At 43.7% G+C, this 23,154-nt stretch overlaps 1 protein-coding gene across 1 annotated transcript in view; it reads left to right on the plus strand.

Moving 5' to 3' along the window:
- DNAH17 (dynein axonemal heavy chain 17) overlaps positions 1–23,154 on the plus strand; it is a 130,545-nt gene that overhangs the window by 98,668 nt on the left and 8,723 nt on the right. Inside the window, exons 65-76 of the mRNA XM_087887098.1 lie at positions 4,186–4,390; positions 4,938–5,102; positions 5,306–5,446; positions 5,827–5,997; positions 9,691–9,813; positions 11,190–11,383; positions 12,734–12,882; positions 13,063–13,190; positions 13,931–14,158; positions 15,648–15,839; positions 17,783–17,962; positions 20,637–20,819. Of these exons, the coding sequence (XP_087743224.1) occupies positions 4,186–4,390; positions 4,938–5,102; positions 5,306–5,446; positions 5,827–5,997; positions 9,691–9,813; positions 11,190–11,383; positions 12,734–12,882; positions 13,063–13,190; positions 13,931–14,158; positions 15,648–15,839; positions 17,783–17,962; positions 20,637–20,819 (2,059 nt within the window). The remainder of the gene's footprint in view (positions 1–4,185; positions 4,391–4,937; positions 5,103–5,305; positions 5,447–5,826; positions 5,998–9,690; positions 9,814–11,189; positions 11,384–12,733; positions 12,883–13,062; positions 13,191–13,930; positions 14,159–15,647; positions 15,840–17,782; positions 17,963–20,636; positions 20,820–23,154) is intronic.

Below are 23,154 nucleotides of genomic sequence, written 5' to 3' on the forward strand. Positions count from 1 at the left end.
AGTCAGCGCCACTGCATTCTTATCTCCAACCATTTGGTAAAGAAGAGGAGAGCAGACCTCTGTTACTTTATTGAGGGAAGAAGAACAGATACGTTTTTTCATTTTTTTCGTTAACAGTAGTCTAAAATGAAAAAGAAATATTGTTTATACAGAACCGCATGTATGCACTTGCTTGTCTTCCCCAAATAAAGTGAGGAAGCTGTCCTCTACCTTTTTGGCAGCCTAGAGATAGCTGGGTTCAGAAGTGGAGAGGTAGATGAGAAAGGAACCCAGGAAACAACTGCTGACACACAAAATAATCTCTGAGAATGAAACAATTATGAGTGACTGGATAGTGACCAGAGACGCCACCTCACCTTAGGATAATGAATAGTATGACAAAAAGCCCTCAGGTACTGACTGCCTCCAACAGTGATTTTTGACCAATCTCTCTCCCTCTACCTACCTACCTACCTACCTACCTACCTCCCTCTCCCTCTCCCTCTCCCTCTCTCTCTCTCATTCTAGGATCTAAGAGATATTTATCTGGAAGCCTTCTGAGATAAAATAAAGAGCTCTAACACCAACAGAGGGCTATAGCTGTTTAACACTGCTGCAATTTTAATTTATTTATTCTTCATATCACAAAAATGTGTAAACTGCATGATCTATCCAAATTAGTTCCCGAATTAGCCAATTGTTTTCAAGTCTGGTGAATGATGATATGCCATTGCTTATCCGGATGTCAGATGCCACTGCCATTTGAATTAGTTTCTGCCCCCCTTTTTAGGATCAGGAGGGAGGACCATACACCCCTTTGCCTTAAGCAGCAAAGTGTCTCTGGTTATCCATGAGTGGATTTAGGACAGCAGTAAGAATTTCAGAAATGGAGGGCTCATGCCCTTTTCCTTTAAACTGGCCCAAAATTGCAAGACTGGGCCTGCATATTCTTTCCTGGCTTTTGTCCACATCTACATTTGTAAGCACAAAGTTTACCTTTGTTGTAACCAAGACTGAATAACATTGGGACTGGTCTCACTCCATTTAGAGGTGTCCCAAGAGGAGAAGAAAATTATTGTCCTGCTGGCTATCACAAAGCAACAAGCTGCAAAGCAATTTTACGTGCACTTTAGGTCTATCTTCACCCAAAGCATTTTAACTGAAATTCACTAAATCTCTTCCCAGCACAGGAGATTTTTATGGAATCTGGGAGTGCTATTTAAGGGTAGAAGAACAGAATTATTTCCACTTCATAGTTGTTTCAAATTACACATTTTGAATCATAAATGCTCCAGAATATCTATAATTCAAGTTATTATGAAAATCAGAGATTTTCATAATAACTTGGAGGCAATAAGCTGACTTTGTATAAAATATACAAAAGTATGAAGGCTATTGCTTAATGCATTGTAAGCCGCCCTGAGTCTCCGGAGAAGGGCGGCATATAAATCAAATCAAAAAAAAAAAAGAGAGAGAGAGAGAGGAAGAAACTGACAGCAAATATTCTTAAATTGTGCTGTTTGTGTTCATGTCTCTGAATCTATCCAAAAGGATATTGAAATCTGTCACTCTCGTGTGGGTTGACTTCACAAATCTAACTCTGCTTTAAACTATTTTTACTAGTTTTAGAATAGAATAGAATATAATTTTTTATTAGCCAAATGTGATTGGACACACAAGGAATTTGTCTTGGTGCATATGCTCTCTGTGTACATAAAAGAAAAGATACGTTCATCAAGAATCATAAGGTACAACACTTAATGATAGTCATAGGATACAATAAGCAATCAGGAAACAATATCAATATACATCATAAGGATACAAGCAACAAAGTTACAGTCATACAGTCATAAGTGGAAGGAGATGGGTGGTGGGAACGATGAGAAGATTAATAGTAGTGCAGACTTAATAAATAGTTTGACAGTGTTGAGGGAATTATTTGTTTAGCAGAGTGATGGCGTTCGGGACAAAACTGTTCTTGTGTCTAGTTGTTCTGGTGTGTAGTTTTGTGTGTGTGTTTTGAGGATAGGAGTTGAAACAGTTTATGTCCAGGATGTGAGGGGTTTATAAATATTTTCACAGCCCTCTTTTTGACTCGTGCAGTATACAGGTCCTCAATGGAAGGCAGGTTGGTAGCAATTGTTTTTTCTGCCATTCTAATTATCCTCTGAAGTCTGTGTCTGTCTTGTTGGGTTGAAGAACCAAACCAGACAGTTATAGAGGTGCAGATGACAGACTTAATAATTTCTCTGTAGAACTGGATCAGCAGCTTCTTGGGCAGTTTGAGCTTTCTGAGTTGGTGCAGAAAGAACATTCTTTGTTGTGCTTTTTTGATAATGTTTTTGATGTTAGCTGTCCATTTTAGATCTTGCAATATGGTAGAACCTAGAAATTTGAAGATCTCTACTGTTGATACTGTGTTGTCTAGTATTGTAAGAGGTGGAAGTATGGAAGGGTTTCTCCTAAAGTCTACCACCATTTCTATAGTTTTGAGTGTGTTCAGTTCCAGATTGTTCCGGTCACACCACGAGGCTAGTTGTTCAACCTCCCATCTGTATGCAGATTCATCATTGTCTCAAATGAGACCGATCACTGTTGTATCATCTGTGAACTTCATTAGTTTAACAGATGGATCATTAGAGATTCAGTCATTGGTATAGAGAGAGAAGAGAAGTGGGGAGAGCACACAGCCTTGGGGGGCCCCTGTGCTAATTGTACAGGTATCTGATGTGATTCTGCTTAGCTTCACCTGCTGCTTCCTGTTTGTTAAGAAGCTTATGATCCACTTACAAGGGTTTTCATTTCAATGACCAATCTCCAACGTCACAATGTCCCTCATTAACATTGACCTTAACTAATTAATCTCTTTTTTTCCCAAGATGTGTTGCATAACATGAGCGGATATGGAGAGTGACTGCTCTATTACACTTTAGTGCAGTGAATCTGCTTTCCATGCTGAAATTACTTAGTTTGACCTGCAGCATCTCCAGAATAGGACGCAGAAAGATTCATTTGTGAAACCAGGGCAACCAGACTTAAAGCCTTTATTTGCATTTAACCATAATAAATTCTTTTGCCATGGCCTCATGATAATTGCTTTCATCTCATTCTTAGATCATAAGGCCACCTTAGGTGATCCTAAGCTGTGCCAATTTTAATAGTGTTTTCCCTTTAATCTAATACACTTTACTAACTGCTCTGCTGGAAGTGCAATTAGTAAACAGCCTGCATCTATTGGCCAATTGACAAGGCACAGCCCTTCCCCTTGGGCTCGAGGCACTGTCTTGTGCTGCCCTTCTTTTTATCTTCAGATAGAAAGAAGTGGCTGCAGCAGCTATCATCAAGTTACCCTGCAGTCCCTTAGAAGCCAGAGAAAAACTGACTGTGGATCAGGGGGAACTGCACTACAAAAGAGAAAAGGGTGTCAGTCTCATATCTAACCAACACAAACTTCTTGCTTTACCACACAGTTTATCCAGCCCGCTGATCAGCTGTTCAGCAATCTGGATTGCTGCCGTTGGGTTTTGCAAATGCCCATTCTGCTTTACCATGGAGCTTCCCCGGTTCTGATAGATATCTTGGCGTAATGATAAGCAGGGAAGAGCTGCTTATCATCAAATCAACCACCAGCCAACATCTGCCATCGCCCCAAGACCCATCACTGCATCGCTGCCCTGACTGGCATGTGATTGCCCGGTGGCTGGTGGATATCCAAAAAGGAGGACAGTACAGTAAAGCCAGAAAGCTTTACCAATAGCTTTGTACCTGAGCAGCTGGAATCAGGATACCACCATTTGGCAACAAGCCAAAAAACAAGCGGTTGGGGCAGGATAAGAGATTGACAGTGTCGAAAGACAGCAACTGTAGAAAACTGTATAGTTTTCTGCCAACTGAAGCATGGGTCAATAGCACTAGCTCAGCGTTTGGCAACGGCTCCAAGTCTACATAGAGACAACCTTAAACTAAATGAATTGATGATCTGACCTGATAAGCAGTTCCCTGTATATTGAACCATCTGTTCTAGACAAAAAGGATTGATTTTCTATCACCGAGCCTAAGCTAAAATGAAAGAAAAAAAAAAAAAAACCACACAAAACAACAGTGGGACAGAGATGATAGCTCTGTCCGTCAATAGTGAATACAAGCAAAGGTGAGTTACATTAGTTTATGCAATATTTTCACATATTTCAAAACTCTTATTCCCAGATACATTAAAATAGGAGACAAGGAAGTAGAGTACCACCCCAACTTTCGCCTGATTCTGCACACCAAGTACTTCAATCCCCACTATAAGCCAGAGATGCAGGCTCAGTGCACGTTGATCAACTTCTTGGTCACCAGGGATGGTTTGGAAGACCAGCTTTTAGCTGCTGTGGTTGCTAAGGAAAGACCTGATTTAGAGGAACTGAAGGTATCATTATTACTAGTTGTGAGCTTCTCAGTTTTATAGACTATGCAATAGTCATTTTAGTAATTCCAAAGGAAACCAAATTACCTTAGTCAGCCTTCCCAATATGACAGCATTCAGGTGCATTGACTCTTATTAAACCTCAGCCAGCATTGACAGAGATTATGGAAGCTGACGTCCAGCATATTTGGAAAGCACCAAGTTGAAAAAAGCAGAGAATCTAAAACAAGTGTTCAAATTTTCTTCTTCCTTAATATGTTTGTTTATTATGTCCCAGGACTGCAACAACCCAATCGTTTTATAAACGGGAATAGATTGCACTGGTGTGCAGCCTTCACCTCTGATACAATAGATAAATGTGTATTTAAAATGTATGAAGTATTAGTGGAAAAATCCAATGAATTCTTGGATTTTTACACAGTAGCCTCATCTAAGACAGGAACCTGCAGCTCCATGTTGCAAATGGTCTAGCTTTGTTGTAGGAAGAAAGGAGATTTGCTGGTAAATAACAAAAGGTCTCCCCCCCCCCTTCCCTCTGTTTCTGGTGTAGGCTACTCTCACAAAACAACAGAATGAATTCAAGATCATCCTGAAGGAACTAGAGGATTCCTTACTAGCTAGACTGTCTGCTGCATCAGGAAACTTCTTAGGAGATACAGCCTTGGTAGAAAACCTCGAGACCACAAAGCGCACAGCTAATGAAATAGAAGAAAAAGTAAGCTAGCTGATTCAGTTTCACTATGCTGTCCTGGCCTCAGCAAAAGCACTGAGAAATGTATATGTGATTTACCAGTCCAGCAGTAAAAGCGAAATCATGTAGAAAACATTGTAATTCTCTAAAGCACGACTAGATCTCACACACCCTAGTCTCTTTTTTTTTATTCTTAAAATATATATATTTTTTCTGTATTTTTTTAGGTGAAAGAGGCTAAAATTACTGAAATACAAATTAATGAAGCCAGAGAGAACTACAGGCCAGCTGCAGAAAGAGCATCCCTGTTGTATTTTATATTAAATGACCTGAACAAGATCAACCCCATCTATCAGTTCTCCCTAAAGGTAACTAATAGTAGAACATGCTGTTTGGATAGTCATTGGTTCTATTTTTTTACAAAAAATAGTTGTCCTTCTGGAGTCCAAGATATTCTCAGCATTTTTTTTGCAGAAACCTTACAGCTGCCCATTGGGACTTTTTATTTATGATAAGGAAGAATGACTGAGAGCCAAGCAGAAAGAAAACTCCTCAGAGGCAATGGAAAAAAAACATCTTCCAGAGAGTCAAACTTGGGCCTTCTGTTTTGCTAATGCCCAACTATGTAACCCCTTCATGTTCTTGAGGTTGGCACCTTGCTTGGGTCTTTCTGTTCCAGAATACAAAGCAAGGCAACTGCCTGAGAACCCACACCTCAATTGGCTTCTTTTTCTTCTTTTCTCTTCAGGCTTTCAATGTGGTGTTTGAGAAAGCTATTCAGCGTACAGCTCCAGCAGAAGATGTGAAACACAGGGTGATCAACCTTACAGATGAGATCACCTATTCTGTTTTCATGTACACGGCTCGGGGACTTTTTGAGAGAGACAAACTTATTTTTTTAGCCCAGGTTGCCTTTCAGGTAAAGTGACTGGATGATGATCATGACAAAAAGTATTTTTCTCCTGCCTGATAAAAAGGATACAAGAGTGTAGAAAAGTTGCTGTTATATTGAAAATATCACTGGCTATTGGCTTTGTATAGTATTAGAAACTAAGTTGACACATGATTTATTTGCCATGGCTTGTTCAGTGGACTGTGTTCACACAGCATGCTAAGCCATCAACCACAATGGCAGGATTTACACTGTTCCTTAACTACAGTCAAGCCACATGATAGCGTGATGTGATGTATGAACCAAACCACAGCATATTTTGCAAATGAGAATAAAGGTCCCCAAGAGGGCAAGGATTACCCTGTAATAGAGAATGCAGAAGCAGAACAGTGTTATTACAAAATAAGTTGGGAAAGCAATTTCTCAAGAAAATTCATTCAGGAAAAAACTGCTCATAAATGAAGCAACTGGAATTGGAAGACAGCTAGCCATGAAAGGTTAAAGGAGAAGGCAGAGTGGAAATAAGTCTAAACAATAAAGAGTTCTTATCCAGCCAGGTGTTCTCTAGAATTGACAACAACTTCTATAATGCCAGGCCAATTACCCTATAGATCATTTTGGCTATAGATTTTCAGTGTTGCAGTTAAGAGAAGCTCATTAAGTATTGTACTCTAGGGAAGTAAGGTCAACATTGGCATGGCTACTAGCACCAATGTGGCCCCTTTTCACTGAAAGCCCAAGAAAATATTTGTGCTATTAATTATCTTCAGCATTCAATTCTAGGGCATCGCACTATAGGTAGCCTTTGACTTATGACCACAATTGAGCCCAAAATTTATGTCGCTAAACAAGACAGTTGTTAAGTGAATCTTTCCCCATTTTATGACTGCCAACTCATGAAGCATTCCTGACCTCCTCTCGAGTTGCCATAGGCAGTTGGATGGGGAATCAGGTCTCGCAGCTGCATCAAGTAACTTGCACTTCAGTCAAAACAAAGTACATTCCACCCAGCAAACGTCAAGGCTATCTACACAGAGATTTATTTATTTATTTATTTATTTATTTGCCAGATTTATATGCTGCCCTTCTCCCGTAGGACTCGGGGCGGCTCACAACAATAAGACAACCCGACAATAGATAAAAATTAAATAATATTAAAAACCAATTTAAAATCCCCAAATCCCCAAGTTAAAATCCACGGCAGATCAGGGAAGTTGCTGAAAGAGCCATGTCTTTAGGTTGGCACGGAAGGTGCGGAGGTCGGGGGCCGTCCGGAGCCCGATGGCCAACCCATTCCAGAGGGTCAGTGCGACCACAGAGAACACCCTCATCCTGGGGACCACCAGCCGACACTGTCTGGCCGAGGGGACCCGGAGGAGGGCAGCCCTATGTGAGCGCACTGGGCGGTGGGAGGCCGGTAGGAGGTGATCCTGCAAATACCCCAGGCCCATGCCATGAAGGGCTTTATAGGTGAGTACCAGCACCTTGAAGCGGATCCGGAGGACCACCGGCAACCAGTGCAGTTCGCGCAATAGTGGTGTAATATGGGAGTAGCGGGGCGCACCCGTAACTACTCGCAGCGGCCGCATTCTGGACCAGTTGGAGCCTCCAGGTGCACCCCAAGGACAGCCCCATGTAGAGGGCATTGCAGTAATCCAACCGCGAGATAATGAGAGCATGAGTGACTGTACAGAGGGCGTCCCTGTCTAGAAAAGGGCGTAATTGGCGCACCAGGCGAACCTGTGCAAATGCCCCCCTTGTCATGGCTGTTAGATGGTCCACTAAAGACAGCCGTGAATCAAGGAGGACGCCAAGATTACGAACCCTTTCCGAGGGAGCTAGATCATGGGACACTGGTATCCACAGCCACTCTGTCTTGGAAGGGTTGAGCCTGAGCCTGTTCCTACCCATCCAGACCCGTACCGCCTCCAGGCACTTAGACATCATGGAAAGGGCATCCCTGGGTTGGCCCGGGGTGGAGATGTAAAGTTGGGTATCATCAGCGTACTGATGATACCGCACTCCGAAACCACGAATGATCTCACCCAGCGGCTTCATATAGATGTTAAAGAGCAGGGGGAGAGAACTGACCCCTGCGGCACCCCACAAGTGAGGGGCCTCGGGGAGGATCTCTGACCCCCCACCCAAACAAACTGCGTAAGGCCCGAGAGGTAGGAGGAGAACCACTGTAAAACAGTGCCCCCCACTCCCAACTCCCCGAAACTTTGCAGTAAGATACCATCGTTGATGGTATCAAAAGCCGCTGAGAGGTCAAGTAGCACCAGGATGGAAGAATAACCCCATCCCGGGCCCGCCAGAGATCATTCACCAGGGCGACCAATGCCGTTTCCGTGCTGTGTCCACGCCTGAAGCCTGATTGGTATAGGTCTAGATAATCAGTCTCCTCCAGGAATTGTGGAAGCTGGTACGCCACCACAGACTCAACAACCTTCGCTATAAAGCGAAGGTTGGAGGCAGGACGAAAGTTGTTCAAGGAGGCCAGATCCAGGGCTGGCTTCTTGAGGAGGGGATGAACCACCGCCTCCTTGAGTAAGGTGGGAAGACCCCATCTCTCAAAGAAACGTTGATAATCGCCCGGATCCAGTCTCCAGTCACCTCCCTGTTTGCCGCAACAAGCCAGGAGGGACAAGGGTCCAATAAACATGTGAAGGCCCCCAGTCTACCCACAATCCTGTCCACTTCCTCCATAGAAACAGGATCAAAGTCAACCCAGCTGTTACCTTCAAGATCTGCTCTCATCCTCTCGTTGGATCCTGCCCAGTCAGAGTCTAACCCTGTCCGAATCTGAGCAATTTTGTCTTGCAGAAATTGCGCAAAATCCTCAGCACTGCCTTGCAAGGGGTCCTCCCTCGCTCCCTGATGAAGAAGGGAGTGGATCACTCAGAACAAGGCTGCTGGGCGATTTTCTGCAGACGCAATGAGAGCAGCGAAATAGTCACGTTTCGCCACTTCCGTCGCCACAAGATAAGACCTAATATGGGTCCACAGTGGCCAGAGGGAGTGACTTCTATAACCTGCAAAATTGCTTCATTGGGAAATGTGACTGATGACACACCTTGGGGCGAGGCGGAAATAGGGTCAGAGCCAAGGCGCGAATTAAGTGAGGTCAGAGTTGGCTTCACTTGGTCCGTGCCGACATGACACTCCTAATAAATAACTGGATTTCTTTTGAAACTTGGCTTGAGGCTTATGATTTAATTAGGGCATCCATCGGAACCCTGACAATGACCTTCCTTGCCACAGTTGTTAAGTGAATCACTGCTGTTATAGTAATATGGTTATAAAGTGCCAGAAGGTCAAAAAACGTGATCACATGACTCCAGGATACTGCAACCATCGTAAATACATGCCAATTGCCAATCATCCAAATTTTGATCCCATGACCATGGAGATGCTGCAACGGTCGTAAATGTGAAAAACAGTCATAAGTTACTTTTTTCAGTTCCATTACGACTTTGAACGATCGCTAAAGAAATGGTTGTTAAGTTGAAGACAACTCGTATACAAAGACCTGCATTTGCTCACCTTTCTCAGAATTCCCAAGCTGGTTTAAATCATGTCCTTTTATGTAGGCTCACCATCTCTGAAAATCAATAAAATGGAAGGTACATGAATTTGACATTGAAGCCACAGCAGCCGTTGTTTGTTTGAAGTAAAGTATATCATTTGTAACATTCCTAATTTTCTCCTCTTCCCTAGGTCTTGTTGGTTAAAAAAGAAGTGAATCCAGTGGAACTAGACTTTCTTCTGCGTTTTCCCTTTAAAGCTGGCTTGACATCTCCAGTAGAATTCTTATTAGGTCAAGGATGGGGTGGAATTAAGGTGTGCTCAAAACCACCATTTGTAGCCTAATCTCTTCTTAGTAACTTAAAGGGAGCCATGAAAAGAGCTAGGCTTCATATATGTAGTAGAGTCCATAATAGTTATAAACTTCTTCGTGAACAATTTGCTTCAGTCACAAGATCAGGTGCTAGCTAGGCAGTGCATGTCTTTTGGTAGGCCCTCTTTATGCTTAGTTTTAAAGGTGAGACATGAGCTGCAGGACAGCAAAGATCCGGAGTAAGATATGCAAGGGAAACATGGTATAGGGGTGATTTTACAATGTAGATTTCAAAAGTGGTTGGAGTTTGTTACCCATGTAGTGGCTGGACAGGTATGAATTAGTTCTGAATAAATTCTAATACCAAATCTGCATCAATCCAAACTATTCAAATCTGTTCAGGCAAGTCCAAGAAGCAGGTGGACCCTTCATTATTGATTAGTGGTAGTATTATGGCTTAGCTTGGCAAAATCAGTTTATCCTGTTGGGTATCATTAACCTTGGTCCACATCCAGCCCCTTATCTTGCTGTTTTCCATAGTGGAAAATACATTAGACTGCCAAGACCATCTTTAGGCCAAGGGCTGTTTTAATCCCAGAGCAACGGCTGGGTCCTGTTAAAGACCACCACAACGGAAAAGCTGTTATACTTAGATAAACACACACCATACTCCTTAACATAGTTTTGTGATAAATTGTTTCTTTAAGTATAAACACTCTTCCATGTCTGGGAAGTGCAGGTTACTGGGGAGGGGGTCATTTACAAGGCACAAATTGTTCATCAGAACTGACTAACTTTTGAGGATATTTTATATTAAAATGACAATGTCCTAAATGGATAAAGCTAAAGAAACCATAGGGAAAGTGTGCCTTAGTAACTTTGTACATCTGGAGATGAAAAAGGTGTCCTTTATTATAACTTTTTAAAGAACCAAAATACGGTCTGAATTTGACTACCTGCAGAATTAGGTCCCCTTAACATCATATGGTCACTCCCCCCCCTCCCCACTGTTCCTTCTACCTCTCTTTCTTTAATTATGTTGTCCAAGGCAAGGATAGTTGATCCTTTTGTACCCTCTTCCATACTTTGAAGAAGAAAGAGGTCAGCAAGACAAGTCAGGAATTTCCTGGCAGGACCTAGCTGAGGGGTTTTTTTTCCTCAATGGAGGTTGTAAAATAGTCTGCCATTGCTGCTATTACAATATGCAAAGCAGTTCATTATCCCCTCTAATATTTTACTAATACTTGGGATGCTTCATTTCTTTCTGTTGCAAAACATCTAAAACATAGATAGAGAATGATAAGGACTAAGTGACCTAACTAGCCACTCATGGGCAAGGAATGAGAGAGCACTGCATCTGCTGTTGCTGTATCCCCAGGTACTTTCTGAAATGGATGAATTCAAAAACCTGGACAGCGATATCGAAGGCTCTGCTAAGCGATGGAAAAAATTTGTAGAATCAGAGACCCCTGAAAAGGAGGTTTTCCCGAAGGAGTGGAAGAATAAGACAGCCCTGCAAAAGCTGTGCATGATGCGATGCATGAGGCCAGACCGCATGACCTATGCAGTCAAGTATGTATCATGTTGTCTTCTACAGGCTTGGGAAATAGGAAATCTGAGGGTGCTTCACTTGGAGTCTGGAGAATATTGCCATGTGGAGCATGTTATTCCAAGGACCTGTGTCTTTCGGTCTGCTCTGGACTTTTCCCCACTAGACCAGAGGTTTTCAAACTTGGCAGCTTTAAGAATTGTGGACTTCAACTCCCAGAATTCTCCGGCCAGTCTTAAAGTTGCCAAGTTTGAAGACCTCTGCACTAAACAGTCAAGAAGAGGACATAGGCTGGTACAGTCCAGAGGTTCAAAAGCAAGCAACAAACACATCCATCTTGCAGACAGGGGCACATAGACATGGGCACTAGGGTTCAGACAGACTTATATATGTCACTCGTTGTTGTGTTCTTTTATCAACAATTCCAGAAAGCTTGAGCTGATATCAAATGCTGATAATTCTGAAAGAGTACAAGCATATAGGAGCAGTTGCAAATGGTCAACCAGGTTTTATTTGGGGATTTGTTTGCTTGGTCTCATAATTAGAGTTACTTCTGTCGTTTTAACAATACAAACAAAAACATCCATTTTTCATGCTTGTAAATGACTAATCTACGTCACCGCAAGAACTGAATAACATAGTTATGCTATTTAAATTAATAGCACAAAATCCCACTCAGGATTGGTTGCTTGGGGCTCAAGTGAAAAATGTACTAACAAGCAGTCTGTTTCCCTGAGAACAAGGATAGGTAATCAGTTTTTTTAAAAATTACACCTGTGGTCCTCAAGCCGTGTGACCAGTAGATAGGAATCTGCAGACCTGTAGTCCAAAACATCTGGAGGACAATATGTTGCTTACTGTAAAACCATTCATACAGAAAGCTAATAATGTATTAGAGAAATGCTACTGGATTCCATTGGACCTTGCCATTTCCAGTGCTATTATATGTAGAGCAGAGGTCTTCAAACTTGGCAGCTTTAAGACTTGTGGACTTCAACTCCCAGAACTTTCCAGTCAGCATAGATGGCTGGAGAATTCTGGGAGTTGAAATCCACAAGTCTTAAAGCTGCCAAGTTTGAAGACCTCTGATGTAGAACATCTCTGCCATCAGTTTGGAATGGAGAAAGTGCCAATCTCAATTATTTATATCTCTGCTCTATCCGTGTGTGTCTAAATCTGCCTGGTGGAATTCAGTAGAACTTACTCTTAAGCAGTTGTTGACAGGATAATAAGCTAAAGTCCCTGTGACTGAAACTAAGTGAGTTGATAATTCCCCAGACTCTGTTTGTTTTAATAATGTATCTGGCTGCTTCTATTCCTCCCTCTCTGTCCCTCTCCTTCCCTCCCTTTCCAAAAAAAAATGACTTTCTCAGAAACTTTGTGGAAGAGAAGATGGGAAGTAAATTTGTTGAAGGGCGTAGTGTTGAATTCTCAAAGTCCTATGAAGAAAGCAGTCAATCCACACCAATATTTTTCATTCTTTCTCCTGGAGTGGATCCCCTGAAGGATGTTGAAGCCCTAGGTACGTTGGTATAGCACTGCTGATAAATATTCCTATAGCCAATAAGGCTAGTGCAGTCCACAGACAGACAACCCAGTTATTAATTTTATAGATAGTTACATAGAGACCTGGGCACAAGGAAATCAGAACAAGAACAAGCAATGAGCACATGCAGCTTTTTAACTGTGTTATTACTCCTAGGTCAAAAGCTTGGCTTTACCATAGACAATGGGAAAATCCATAATGTGTCCCTGGGACAAGGGCAAGAGGTCGTGGCCGAACATGCTCTGGATGTGGCTGCAGTAGAAGGACATTGGGTCATTCTTCAGGTATTGAATACCCATAGATTTCCTGTTTACAGTTCCGAGATTTGTCAGCTGCACTGATTCCACACACTATTCCCTTTCCTACGTGATTAACAATTAGTCAGTCAATGCATAGTCCACACAAATTGCACAAACTGTCTGCATTCTGATCCAAAAACAAACCCACAATATATAAATCTCCAAATATTTGCTTGTCCAAAAATGCAGAATGCTCATCAACAGAGGCTGTCACAAGGCAACTGCACAATTACATGCCAAGGACCTTGTTGCAACCTTTGGACAGAAGCACCTCACATTTTAGATAAATTTGCTAAGTTCGTAATGTGAATGCACCCCTTCCCTCTGCTTATCAGAAGGAGGGGCATTTTTAGTAACAAGGCTGATCCAAAGAGCACACACTGTTATGTAATAGTATTACTCTTTAAATACAAAAGATATCAGATGCTGCTCTGGGCTAGCATATTATACAAAGAGAAGAAATTATAAATAACATTCTCATGATAATATGCATCCAGTGCAGGCAATTTTAAACACACATAGCAGTCAGTAAAGAATTGCCCTACCCCAGCTTCATAGACTAATGTAGGAGACTGAGCATTTTCTCAAAGATTTCTCACAAGAGAGGGTCAAAGCTTTGGAACAGGAGACAAGGGCAGTTTAAAGTAGCAGTCCAGTCATTGTCAGACCAAAAAGACAAGTTAAACTTCCTCAGTGCCAAGTCATTTAATTTTACAATCTTGCAGAATATACATCTGGTAGCCAAGTGGCTGGGGACGCTGGATAAGAAAGTCGAACGCTACAGCATTGGGAGTCACGACGATTACCGCGTATTTATGAGTGCTGAACCTGCTCCTTGTCCAGATGCTCACATTATTCCTCAGGGCCTGCTAGAAAATGCCATTAAAATCACAAATGAGCCTCCAACTGGCATGTATGCCAACTTACACAAAGCCCTCGACCTCTTTACACAGGTAAACAAATTCCTCTGTCCAATTTGTTACGCCTTTCTAGCCTCAAGTCCTAGTTCTTAAATACTAACACAATTGGTTTTCTTTATTTTGGGAGGGCACTTTATTGGTTAGAACAGATACTAAAGTCTTGTCCTGCTTCTGAAGATTAGGACAGCCTTTGTGTTCTGAATATGCGCTACTTATTTCTTTCAAGTTTAGAATATATTTTTTCTAGTTTGCCTAAGCCAATTTTTAGATCTATACGATGAGTCAAGCGACAGAAAACATCATAACAAGATGAGGACTTAGAAGAATTGTCACTATGTCAAAAACATAGCTGAGATCAAACTTGATCCTAAAATTACTCCTTTCCTTCCATCTGGTAGAATCTGGGAGAACCATTCCCATTCTTTTATATCCCAACTGTGGCTCCTTCTGGCCAAAATACTAAAACTGAAAAAGCAGGTACACATGTGGGAACAGAATTCAGATCTCGAATGATTTTTTAAACAAGGGCTTTAGTGGTAGTAGATCATCTGAAGATATTAAAACACTAAAGAAATTAAGAACTATAAGGTTCAGTCAAAAATTGGGTAAGGCAAAACAATGGTACCACCTAACCACAGCTGGAGCCCTAAAAACCACAACTAGGATTTCCTGGCAGCCTTTTGGTCTACTCTTCCTTGCTTCTGATTTCTATTTAATTTTCTACCAATGCATATTCTCTGGCAGAATACTACAGTAACTCTGAATTCTCTAGAAAGAATCAGAATGGTGGTGTTCCTAATGCCCTGGGCATTTACACAAGTGCAGTATTTTCTTAGACCAATAGTGAAGTTTAAATTACAGTACTCTAGAAAATGCCTTTGTCATTGCTCTGCTTTTGCAGTTCCCAGTTGAATTTCCACAATAGGAGGAGTATTTTACACCCATCCTAGGTAGGTAAAATGAGGACCCAGATTGTGGAGGCAATAAGCTGACTTTGTATAAAAAAGAACACCACTTGGGGGGGGGGGGGCGAAAGCCCTACTAAGCAGATATATACAAAAGTATGAAGGCTATTGCTTAACGCATTGTAAGCCGCCCTGAGTCTCCGGAAAAGGGCGGCATATAAGTCGAACCAATAAATAAATAATAAAAAAAAAAATCTACAACATCCCTTTTATACTTAGCTGCTGTGAGTGTGAGGGTATTTGAAATGTAGCTTACAGCTTCTGTAACCCTGCTGAGGGACACCATTTATTTTTAAGTCCGTATTTTAATTAGCCAATGAAGTATATTTCTACTGTTAAAGGAAAGATTAGTAGATAGCTGTAATACTACAGTGCTAGACTTTTAGGGGAAGGGTGTTTTGTGGCAGGTTTTTGTTTGTTTTGTATTATTATTCTTATTATATGAAGTCATTACCACTTTTTGCAACATGATTTGTATTGGTAACTGGAAAATATTGCATTTAAAATTATAATAATATTGTGCAAAAAGCCTCTTTTCTTTCTATGCACCCCTTTAGGATACCCTGGAAATGTGCACCAAGGAAATTGAGTTTAAGGTTATTCTCTTTGCCCTCTGCTACTTCCACGCAGTGGTAGCAGAACGGAGGAAATTTGGAGCGCAAGGTTGGAACAGGTCTTACCCCTTTAACAATGGAGATCTCACCATTTCCATCAATGTCCTGTATAATTACCTGGAAGCCAACGTGAGGGTAAAGATTGTTTGATTGCTCATTTGCATGCTAATGCTGTTATAAACTAGTACGGTAACTAAGCCTCTGCTTCCCCAATGGCTTGATTAATGAACTAGATTTGAGAGGAATAAAAAAACATGGAATAAGCCAGCGTATCATTGTGGATAGCATGCTTTCTTTTTTGAGGGGAGGACTGTCAGGGCTTCTGGACTTTGTCAAAAGGACTTCTCCACTTTTTGACATGGAACTGCTTCAAATGAAGTAGACTTCCAGCAACTGAAAAGCAAAGCATGTGTGTTTCTGCAATATAGAAGGTCAGTATAATAGAATCATTTTATTTCCCTCAAAAACTGTTCCAGATTCCTGTTGTAATCCATCCAATGTCTATGTCATTATATAGGTAAGAATGGGAGAAATGGATCTATAACACTTTCACCTGTTACAAGGGTATCAATGTGACCCAAAGGCTGCATGTGAGACCCAGATCCCCAACACACACACTTTTTTTGGTGGTTATGTGAATTCCTCCCCTCATTTCATTTCCAAATGTTGCGATCCTGCCATTATCAGATGTGAAGGGAAACTATAGTACAGTGATGGCTAATCTTTTCCGGACCGAGTGCCCAAAGTGCACGCACGCACGAATGCACACACGTTTGCATTAACCCCAAAATGCAATGAGTGTGTGCCCCTTGTACAAGCACCCCGCCCATGCACACACGCCCCCCAAATGTACCCCACCCCCTGCATGTGCCGCCCCACATGCACACTGCCCCCTCACATATGCGTGGCCCCCACACACACACACACCACATGCCACCCCATCCCCCCACCTTGCCCTGCCCCCACATGCACGTGTGGCTCCCCCCATGCGCCCTGCCCCCATGCATGTGCAGCAGAGACCCAAAGACCAGCTGGCCGACAGGAGGCACACGTGCATACATGGTGGAGCTGAACTGGGGGGATGGCTCATGTGCCCACAGAGAGGGTGCTGCATGCCACCTCTGGCATGCGTGCCATAGGTTCACTATCACAGCTATAGTACTTGAAAGCTTAAAATGTGCTTAAAGAAATTTTTAAAAGAGAGCCAGACTGATCTATTAGTTAAGGCACCAAGCTAGAAAGCAAGAGACCATAGTTCAAGTCCTACCTTAATCACGAAAGCCAACTGGATGACTTTGGGCCAATCACACACTCTCTCTCAGCCCAACCCACCTCACAGGGTTATTGCTGTGGGGAAATTAGGAGGAGGAAGGTGTGTTGGATATGTTTGCCACCTTGAGCTATTTGTAAAAATAAATAATAAAGGTGGGATATAAACAATCAAACCAATAAAAAGCCTGGTAACTGTTAGAAAGGCCTTGAAAACCTGGTTCTTCCCCAGCCACTAGGCCAGAATGCTACATTAGCCCATCTTCCTTGTTTTAAATGAAAGTTGCCTCCAACAATATGTGTTTTTAATAATTTCTGTTGCATTTTTATTTTATTTTATTCACTCTATTAAGAGTCCCATGACAAGTGGGCAGCCCTACAAACTGAAAGAACAAATAATGAAGGTGGGGATTTAGACTTCCCTCCCTTGTATAACACAGTCCCACTGTACCTCCTCATTTCATCGCCTGGAGCCCTCAAGCCTCCTGAAATCATTAAGTATATCCCACAGCTACCGAAAAGCATTTATTTACTTCAGCTAAGTGTCACCATGATAAATATTTTTTCAGTCCTGAAATAAAGTAGTCTTTATATTACCATTCATTTTCTGAAAAAAAAGTATTAATTGAAAAAATGTATTGTACACGCTAGGAATTCTGGGAGTTCCCATCTCAACCCAACCGGCTGGGTTTTGGAAGCCACACTGGCGCTATAGTCAAGTCAAAAACGGCATACTTTTTGTATTATGAACCAAGGAATGAAGTTCTATCTGCTAATATCAAGTCATGAATATTGTCCCCGCTCTCTAGGTGCCGTGGGATGATTTACGATATCTCTTTGGTGAAATCATGTATGGGGGACATATCACTGATGACTGGGACCGCAGACTGTGTCGGACTTACCTGGCTGAATATATCCGCATGGAAATGCTGGAAGGCGAAATGTTTCTGGCTCCAGGATTCCTCATTCCACCCAATAGTGATTACAAGGTGAAAACAAGGTGGATCCAACTGTACAGAGAATCAGGCAGGGGAAGGGCAGTAAAGATGGCCACTCACCCACCAGATAACTTAAATAAATAAATAACTTTATTGTCATTGTACATGTATACACAGTATACCCATACAATGAAATTCACTTAACACCCAAAGACCAGGTCCAACACACATAACAATCCCCAAACACACTCCCACCCACCACAATTCTCCACCCCAACCACCCAAACATCCACACAACAGACCAAGTAATACTGTCCAACAGCTCACTGATGGTGGCCCTTTGGGAAAATAATCTAAAACCTTGCTGGCCTTCTTCCAAGCGCTCCTCAAAAAGGAAGCTGTTCCTGGTCAGCTGTCCTTCCCAATGCCCCCAGTCCAGGGGTGTCAAACTCACGGCCTGCGGGCCAGATGCCTCATGAGCTAACTGCGTCCACCCCGAGTTTAGCAAAGGGGGGAGGGAAGTTGCAATATGTCACATGACACAAATCTGCCCCAGTCCATCAACTGAGGAGCACTTCACCCTTCTACCAAGAACTTCAGCCTTCAGGCTAGCCCTAGGCAAACTAACAAGCAGGGATGCTCTGGAGCGCCCTGCTGAAATACAGAATTTAGTTAACTATCAGTCCTGAAATAGAAACAGCAGCTGTGTTGTATGTGAGGAAGTTTTTAACAAGGAAACAGATTCAACCTATAAAGCCAAATCTCTAAATACGAAAAAATATTTCTTGGAAAAAGGGGAATATAGGAAAAGTTTACAGAAGACATGAATCACACAGAGAATTCAAATTAAATGGATACAGAATAAACTGGAAGCTATCATGTGAAGGTCAGAATGTCCAGACTCGGCTACTTAAGATTGAGAGCACTTTCTTACATGGGAGAAGACCCGAATACACCAAGACTTGCATACTTGTATCCGTGAAAATCTACGAAAACACACACACACACACACACACACACACATATATATATATATATATTTGTTTTCTCAGGTTTTCGCGGGTGTTTGTATGTAGGTCTTTGGTTATTCGGGTCTTCTCCCACGTAAAATTGGAAGTGTCTTGGCAACGTTTCGACGAAGTCTCATTCGTCATCTTCAGGCTGGTGTTCTCGGCTTCGTGCTTCCAGGAGCAATGTGAGATCGCAGCTGCCTCTTCCTTTTAACTGCTAGTGGGGATGTGAGCTGATTGGGTGGGAACTTGGCTGTGTTCTGATTGGGTGGAGGTGTGTTCTGATTGGTTAGGGGCTTGGCTGTGCTCTGATTGGATGGGGGGTTGGTTGTGCTCTGATTGGCTGGGGGTGTGTTCTGTTTGGGTGGGGGTTTGGTTGTGCTCAGCTTAGTCTGAGTTGCAGGGGGATTTGAGCTGGTGAGCTGCGTTATTGTTGTTTGGCTTCGTGTTCGTGGCTGTGCTATCTCTTCATGGTGGGTGTCAGTCTGCTTCATGTATGGATTGGAGGGGTTTAAAGTGGCTAATGATGCAGCTGCGGTCTGGCTTCTGGTCCTTGGTCGTGGCTCATTATCAGTGTGGGTTTGAGTCTGCTTTCTGCGTGGATGTGTGGTGGTGACATCCTGTGTGGCTCTCGTGAGTGTGGGTCTGGTGTCATTCGTCGTGTTAGGGACTCGTTTGTCAATAAGGGCGGGTTTCCAAATGGCTGGTAGGCGGGAGGTATCGTCTCGTTTGTTCATGCTGTGTGGGCGTTTTTCTATCTCAATGGCTTCTCTGATTATTCTGTTGTTAAAGTGTTCAGTTTTGGCGATAGTTCTGGTCTTTTTAAAGTCAATATCATGTCCTGTGGCTTTAAGGTGTTGGACCAGGGAAGAAGTTGGTTCCTCTTTTCTGACTGAGTTCTTGTGTTCTTCTATGCGTGCACTTATTCGTCTGTTGGTTTGTCCGATGTATGTGATGGGGCAGGCGGTGCATGGGATTTCATATACTCCTTGATTTTCTAACTCAATTTTGTCTTTGGAGTTCCTTAGGATGGTGGATATTTTTCAGTTTGTGCAGAATGCTGTCTTGATGTTATGTTTGTGGAGGATTTTGCTTATTCTGTCTGTGGTGCCTTTTATGTATGGGAGGAGGGCTTTGCCGTTTTCTTGTTCTCTGTCTTGGGTTTTAGTGGGGGTTTCTTTTTGGATTAAGTTGGTGATCTTATTTCTTTGGAATCCATTGGATGTTAGTACGTTAGTGAGAGTGTGTAGTTCAGTTTTTAGGTGTTGTTCGTCAGCTAAGCGTTTTGTTCTGGAAATGAGTGTCTTGGCTACAGAGTTGATCTGGGCAGGGTGGTGGTGTGAGAGTGCGTGCAGATAGCGGTTTGTGTGTGTTTTCTTCTGGTAGATAGTGTGTCCTAGGGAGCCATTGGATTTTCTGTAGACTAAGACATCCAGGAAGGGAAGTTGGTTGTTCGCTTCTGTTTCCATGGTGAACTGTATTTTGGGGTGTAGGCTGAATATATATATTCTTTCTTTTTTAAAAATTATTATTTTATTATTTTTAAAAGTAAAACAATGGACATTGCTCAACGTCTCTGGTTTCTAACATTTACATCAAAATCAAGTTAATAAGTAATCTATTCCTTGTTCTATATACAAATTTACATATCTCCTACTTCATTATGTATCAAGTATACAGTATTTTACTTCATATATATATATATGTTTTCATAGGGCTATCATGAGTATATTGATGAAAATCTACCACCTGAGAGTCCTTATCTATATGGGCTCCATCCGAATGCAGAGATTGGTTTCCTCACTGTAACCTCAGAGAAACTTTTCCGCACAGTGCTGGAAATGCAACCCAAAGAATCCGATGCTGGAGGAGGAACTGGCGTGTCCCGTGAAGAAAAGGTAAGAATGCATGTCATTTCCTGAGACATGATCCACCATAGATTCCTATTGCGCATGCCCCAAGATGGCGACGCCCGTCTAGATCGCGTCTAGAGATGGGCGGCTCGCGGGCTGGCAGGGGTCTTCTGGGGTTGCCATGAACATCGGCAACCCCGTTTCCAGCTTGAGGACTCTCTCCCCAGCCTGATGAGGGCTTTTTCGCCCTCCGGAACCTCGTGGCTGGGGAGAAGTGAGCGGAAGACGGCGTGGGCGGAAGAACGCCGAGGCTGAACGCTGACAGCCCGGCTGCACCGGCTCCGCCGTTTCTCTCCCTGTTTGTCCGAGGCGGCGGCTGCTAGAACGGCGGCGGCAGCGGCGGCGGTGGTGATGCCCAGCGAGCTCCCTCCTGACCCTGGATGCCCCCGGGGGTTTTTTGAATGTGCCGGGGGCGCTGGGGAACGTTGGGAGCTCGGGTGTGGCCGGCGCCAAGGACGACGCTGTGGTAATGGCGGCTGCTGCGTGGCAACCAGGTCGAGGGCGGTGGTGCTGGAGAGCTGGAGAGTTGTTGGCGTTGGAGGAGAGGAGAGGAACATCAAGCCTCGACATCGAAATGGGGGAGTTGAACCCCATTGTGCTCAGGGGCTGAAGGAGCCATGGCTGACATTAAGGGTTTGCGTGGAAAGACCTGGGGTTGGAGAGGCTGGTGGACGGCTCAAGTATTGGGTCGCTATGGATGGCCTCCCCCCCCTCCCTTTTTTCTGGCCCTGTTATCGGCCTATCGGCCAATGTGGACTTTCTTCCCCAGAGCTTGGGACCTGGCTCTGTCTTTCGTCCTGTCTCCTGGCTGTATGGAGGACAAGGCAGTTACGGGAGGAGGGATGGAACCAGCTCCAGACTACGTTTCGCCGCGGATGGGACTCATCTTTTCAGGGCCAGGAACGCCAAACCACCGTGAGAGGGTGGTTTTGGACTTTTTCTGACTTTTTTCCATCTTGCCTGATTAGGATGGCCAACCACCGTGAGAGGGTGGTTGGATAGTTTCCCCTCAGCTGGACTAAACGTGAGGACTCCTACCCATTACCGTGAGAGGGTAATGGTGACTCTTCCGATTATCTTAGTCTTGCTTCCTGGACATTTGAAACCATCTTTACAGACCCCTGGCCATGTCTAGGCCAAATTTGTATCATCACTCTAAGGTTAAAATGTACTCTAGGGCAAAACTTCTTGAGCTGCGAGATTCCCCCCTCTCGCAGGCCTGGCCCTCTATGTTATCGAGGGCCCACCTTAATGACGGATCTTGGGACCCCGAGAGGTGGCATGTTGCAAAAAGGGGATTGAGGGGTTTTTTAAAGACTTTTTTAATTAGATTTTTAAGGGGTTCTGAGGGTGGGGGAGGTTATGTGGGTTTGGGGGAAAACCCACAGGGGTTGGAGACTAGTCCGGCTGCTATTAATGGTGCCGTAGGGGGTACGAACTCTGGGGGAAAGGGGACTGTTAGAATGCCCTCTAGTGAGGGCTTCTCTATTAACACGCTGAGTGGGAGGGGCAGGTATGGCGGGAGCAGGGGGCCATATCATGTGGTGGGGGCACGTGCTCGCTATCTTCGAGCGATTGCGTGCCCCGGTCCCCTTAGCTCTTCCCGTTCCCCAGGCTGCTTAGAGTCTCAGCGCCTGAGTCTCCGGCTGATGTTATGTAATGCCAGGTCCGTAGTAAATAAAGCCCCCCTCATTTGTGATCTTATTCAGGAGGGGGGAGCGGACCTGGCAGGTATTACGGAGACCTGGTTGGGCCATGAGGGGGGAGTTCCCCTCGTGGAGATGTGCCCATCAGGCTTCCGTGCATTTCATCAGCCGAGAGCTCAGGGCAGGGGCGGGGGGGTGGCGGTCATTTTAAAAGAGGGTCTTGATCCGAGGGAGGCCACTGTACCTCAGATAGCCGGATGTGAGTCCCTTTTTGTGAAGTGGGGTCGTGGGGTGCAGATGGGTCTGTTGATCACGTACCTGGCTCCCTGCCACGTGGCAACGACCCTGCCCGAACTCCTCAATGTTATAGCCGAGGTGGCGGCTGATACCCCCAGACTTGTGGTCATGGGGGATTTCAACCTGCCATCCATCGGTGAGACATCTGAGGTGGCTCAGGAGTTCATGGCTTCCATGACGGCCATGGACCTGACCCAGGTAATTCACGGCCCTACTCATATGGGGGGACACACTCTGGACCTAGTTTTTATCTCTGGTCAGTGGTTGAGTGGCCTTGATATAGGGGATGTAGATATTGAACCCTTGTCATGGTCTGACCACTCGCTCCTTCGACTTGACTTTCTGACCGCCGTACCCCGTCGCAGGGAGGCGGAACC

This window comes from Pantherophis guttatus, chromosome 2 (genome assembly GCF_059756535.1).
Source record: "Pantherophis guttatus breed Tessera chromosome 2, ASM5975653v1, whole genome shotgun sequence".
In the NCBI taxonomy this organism is placed as follows: domain Eukaryota; kingdom Metazoa; phylum Chordata; class Lepidosauria; order Squamata; family Colubridae; genus Pantherophis; species Pantherophis guttatus.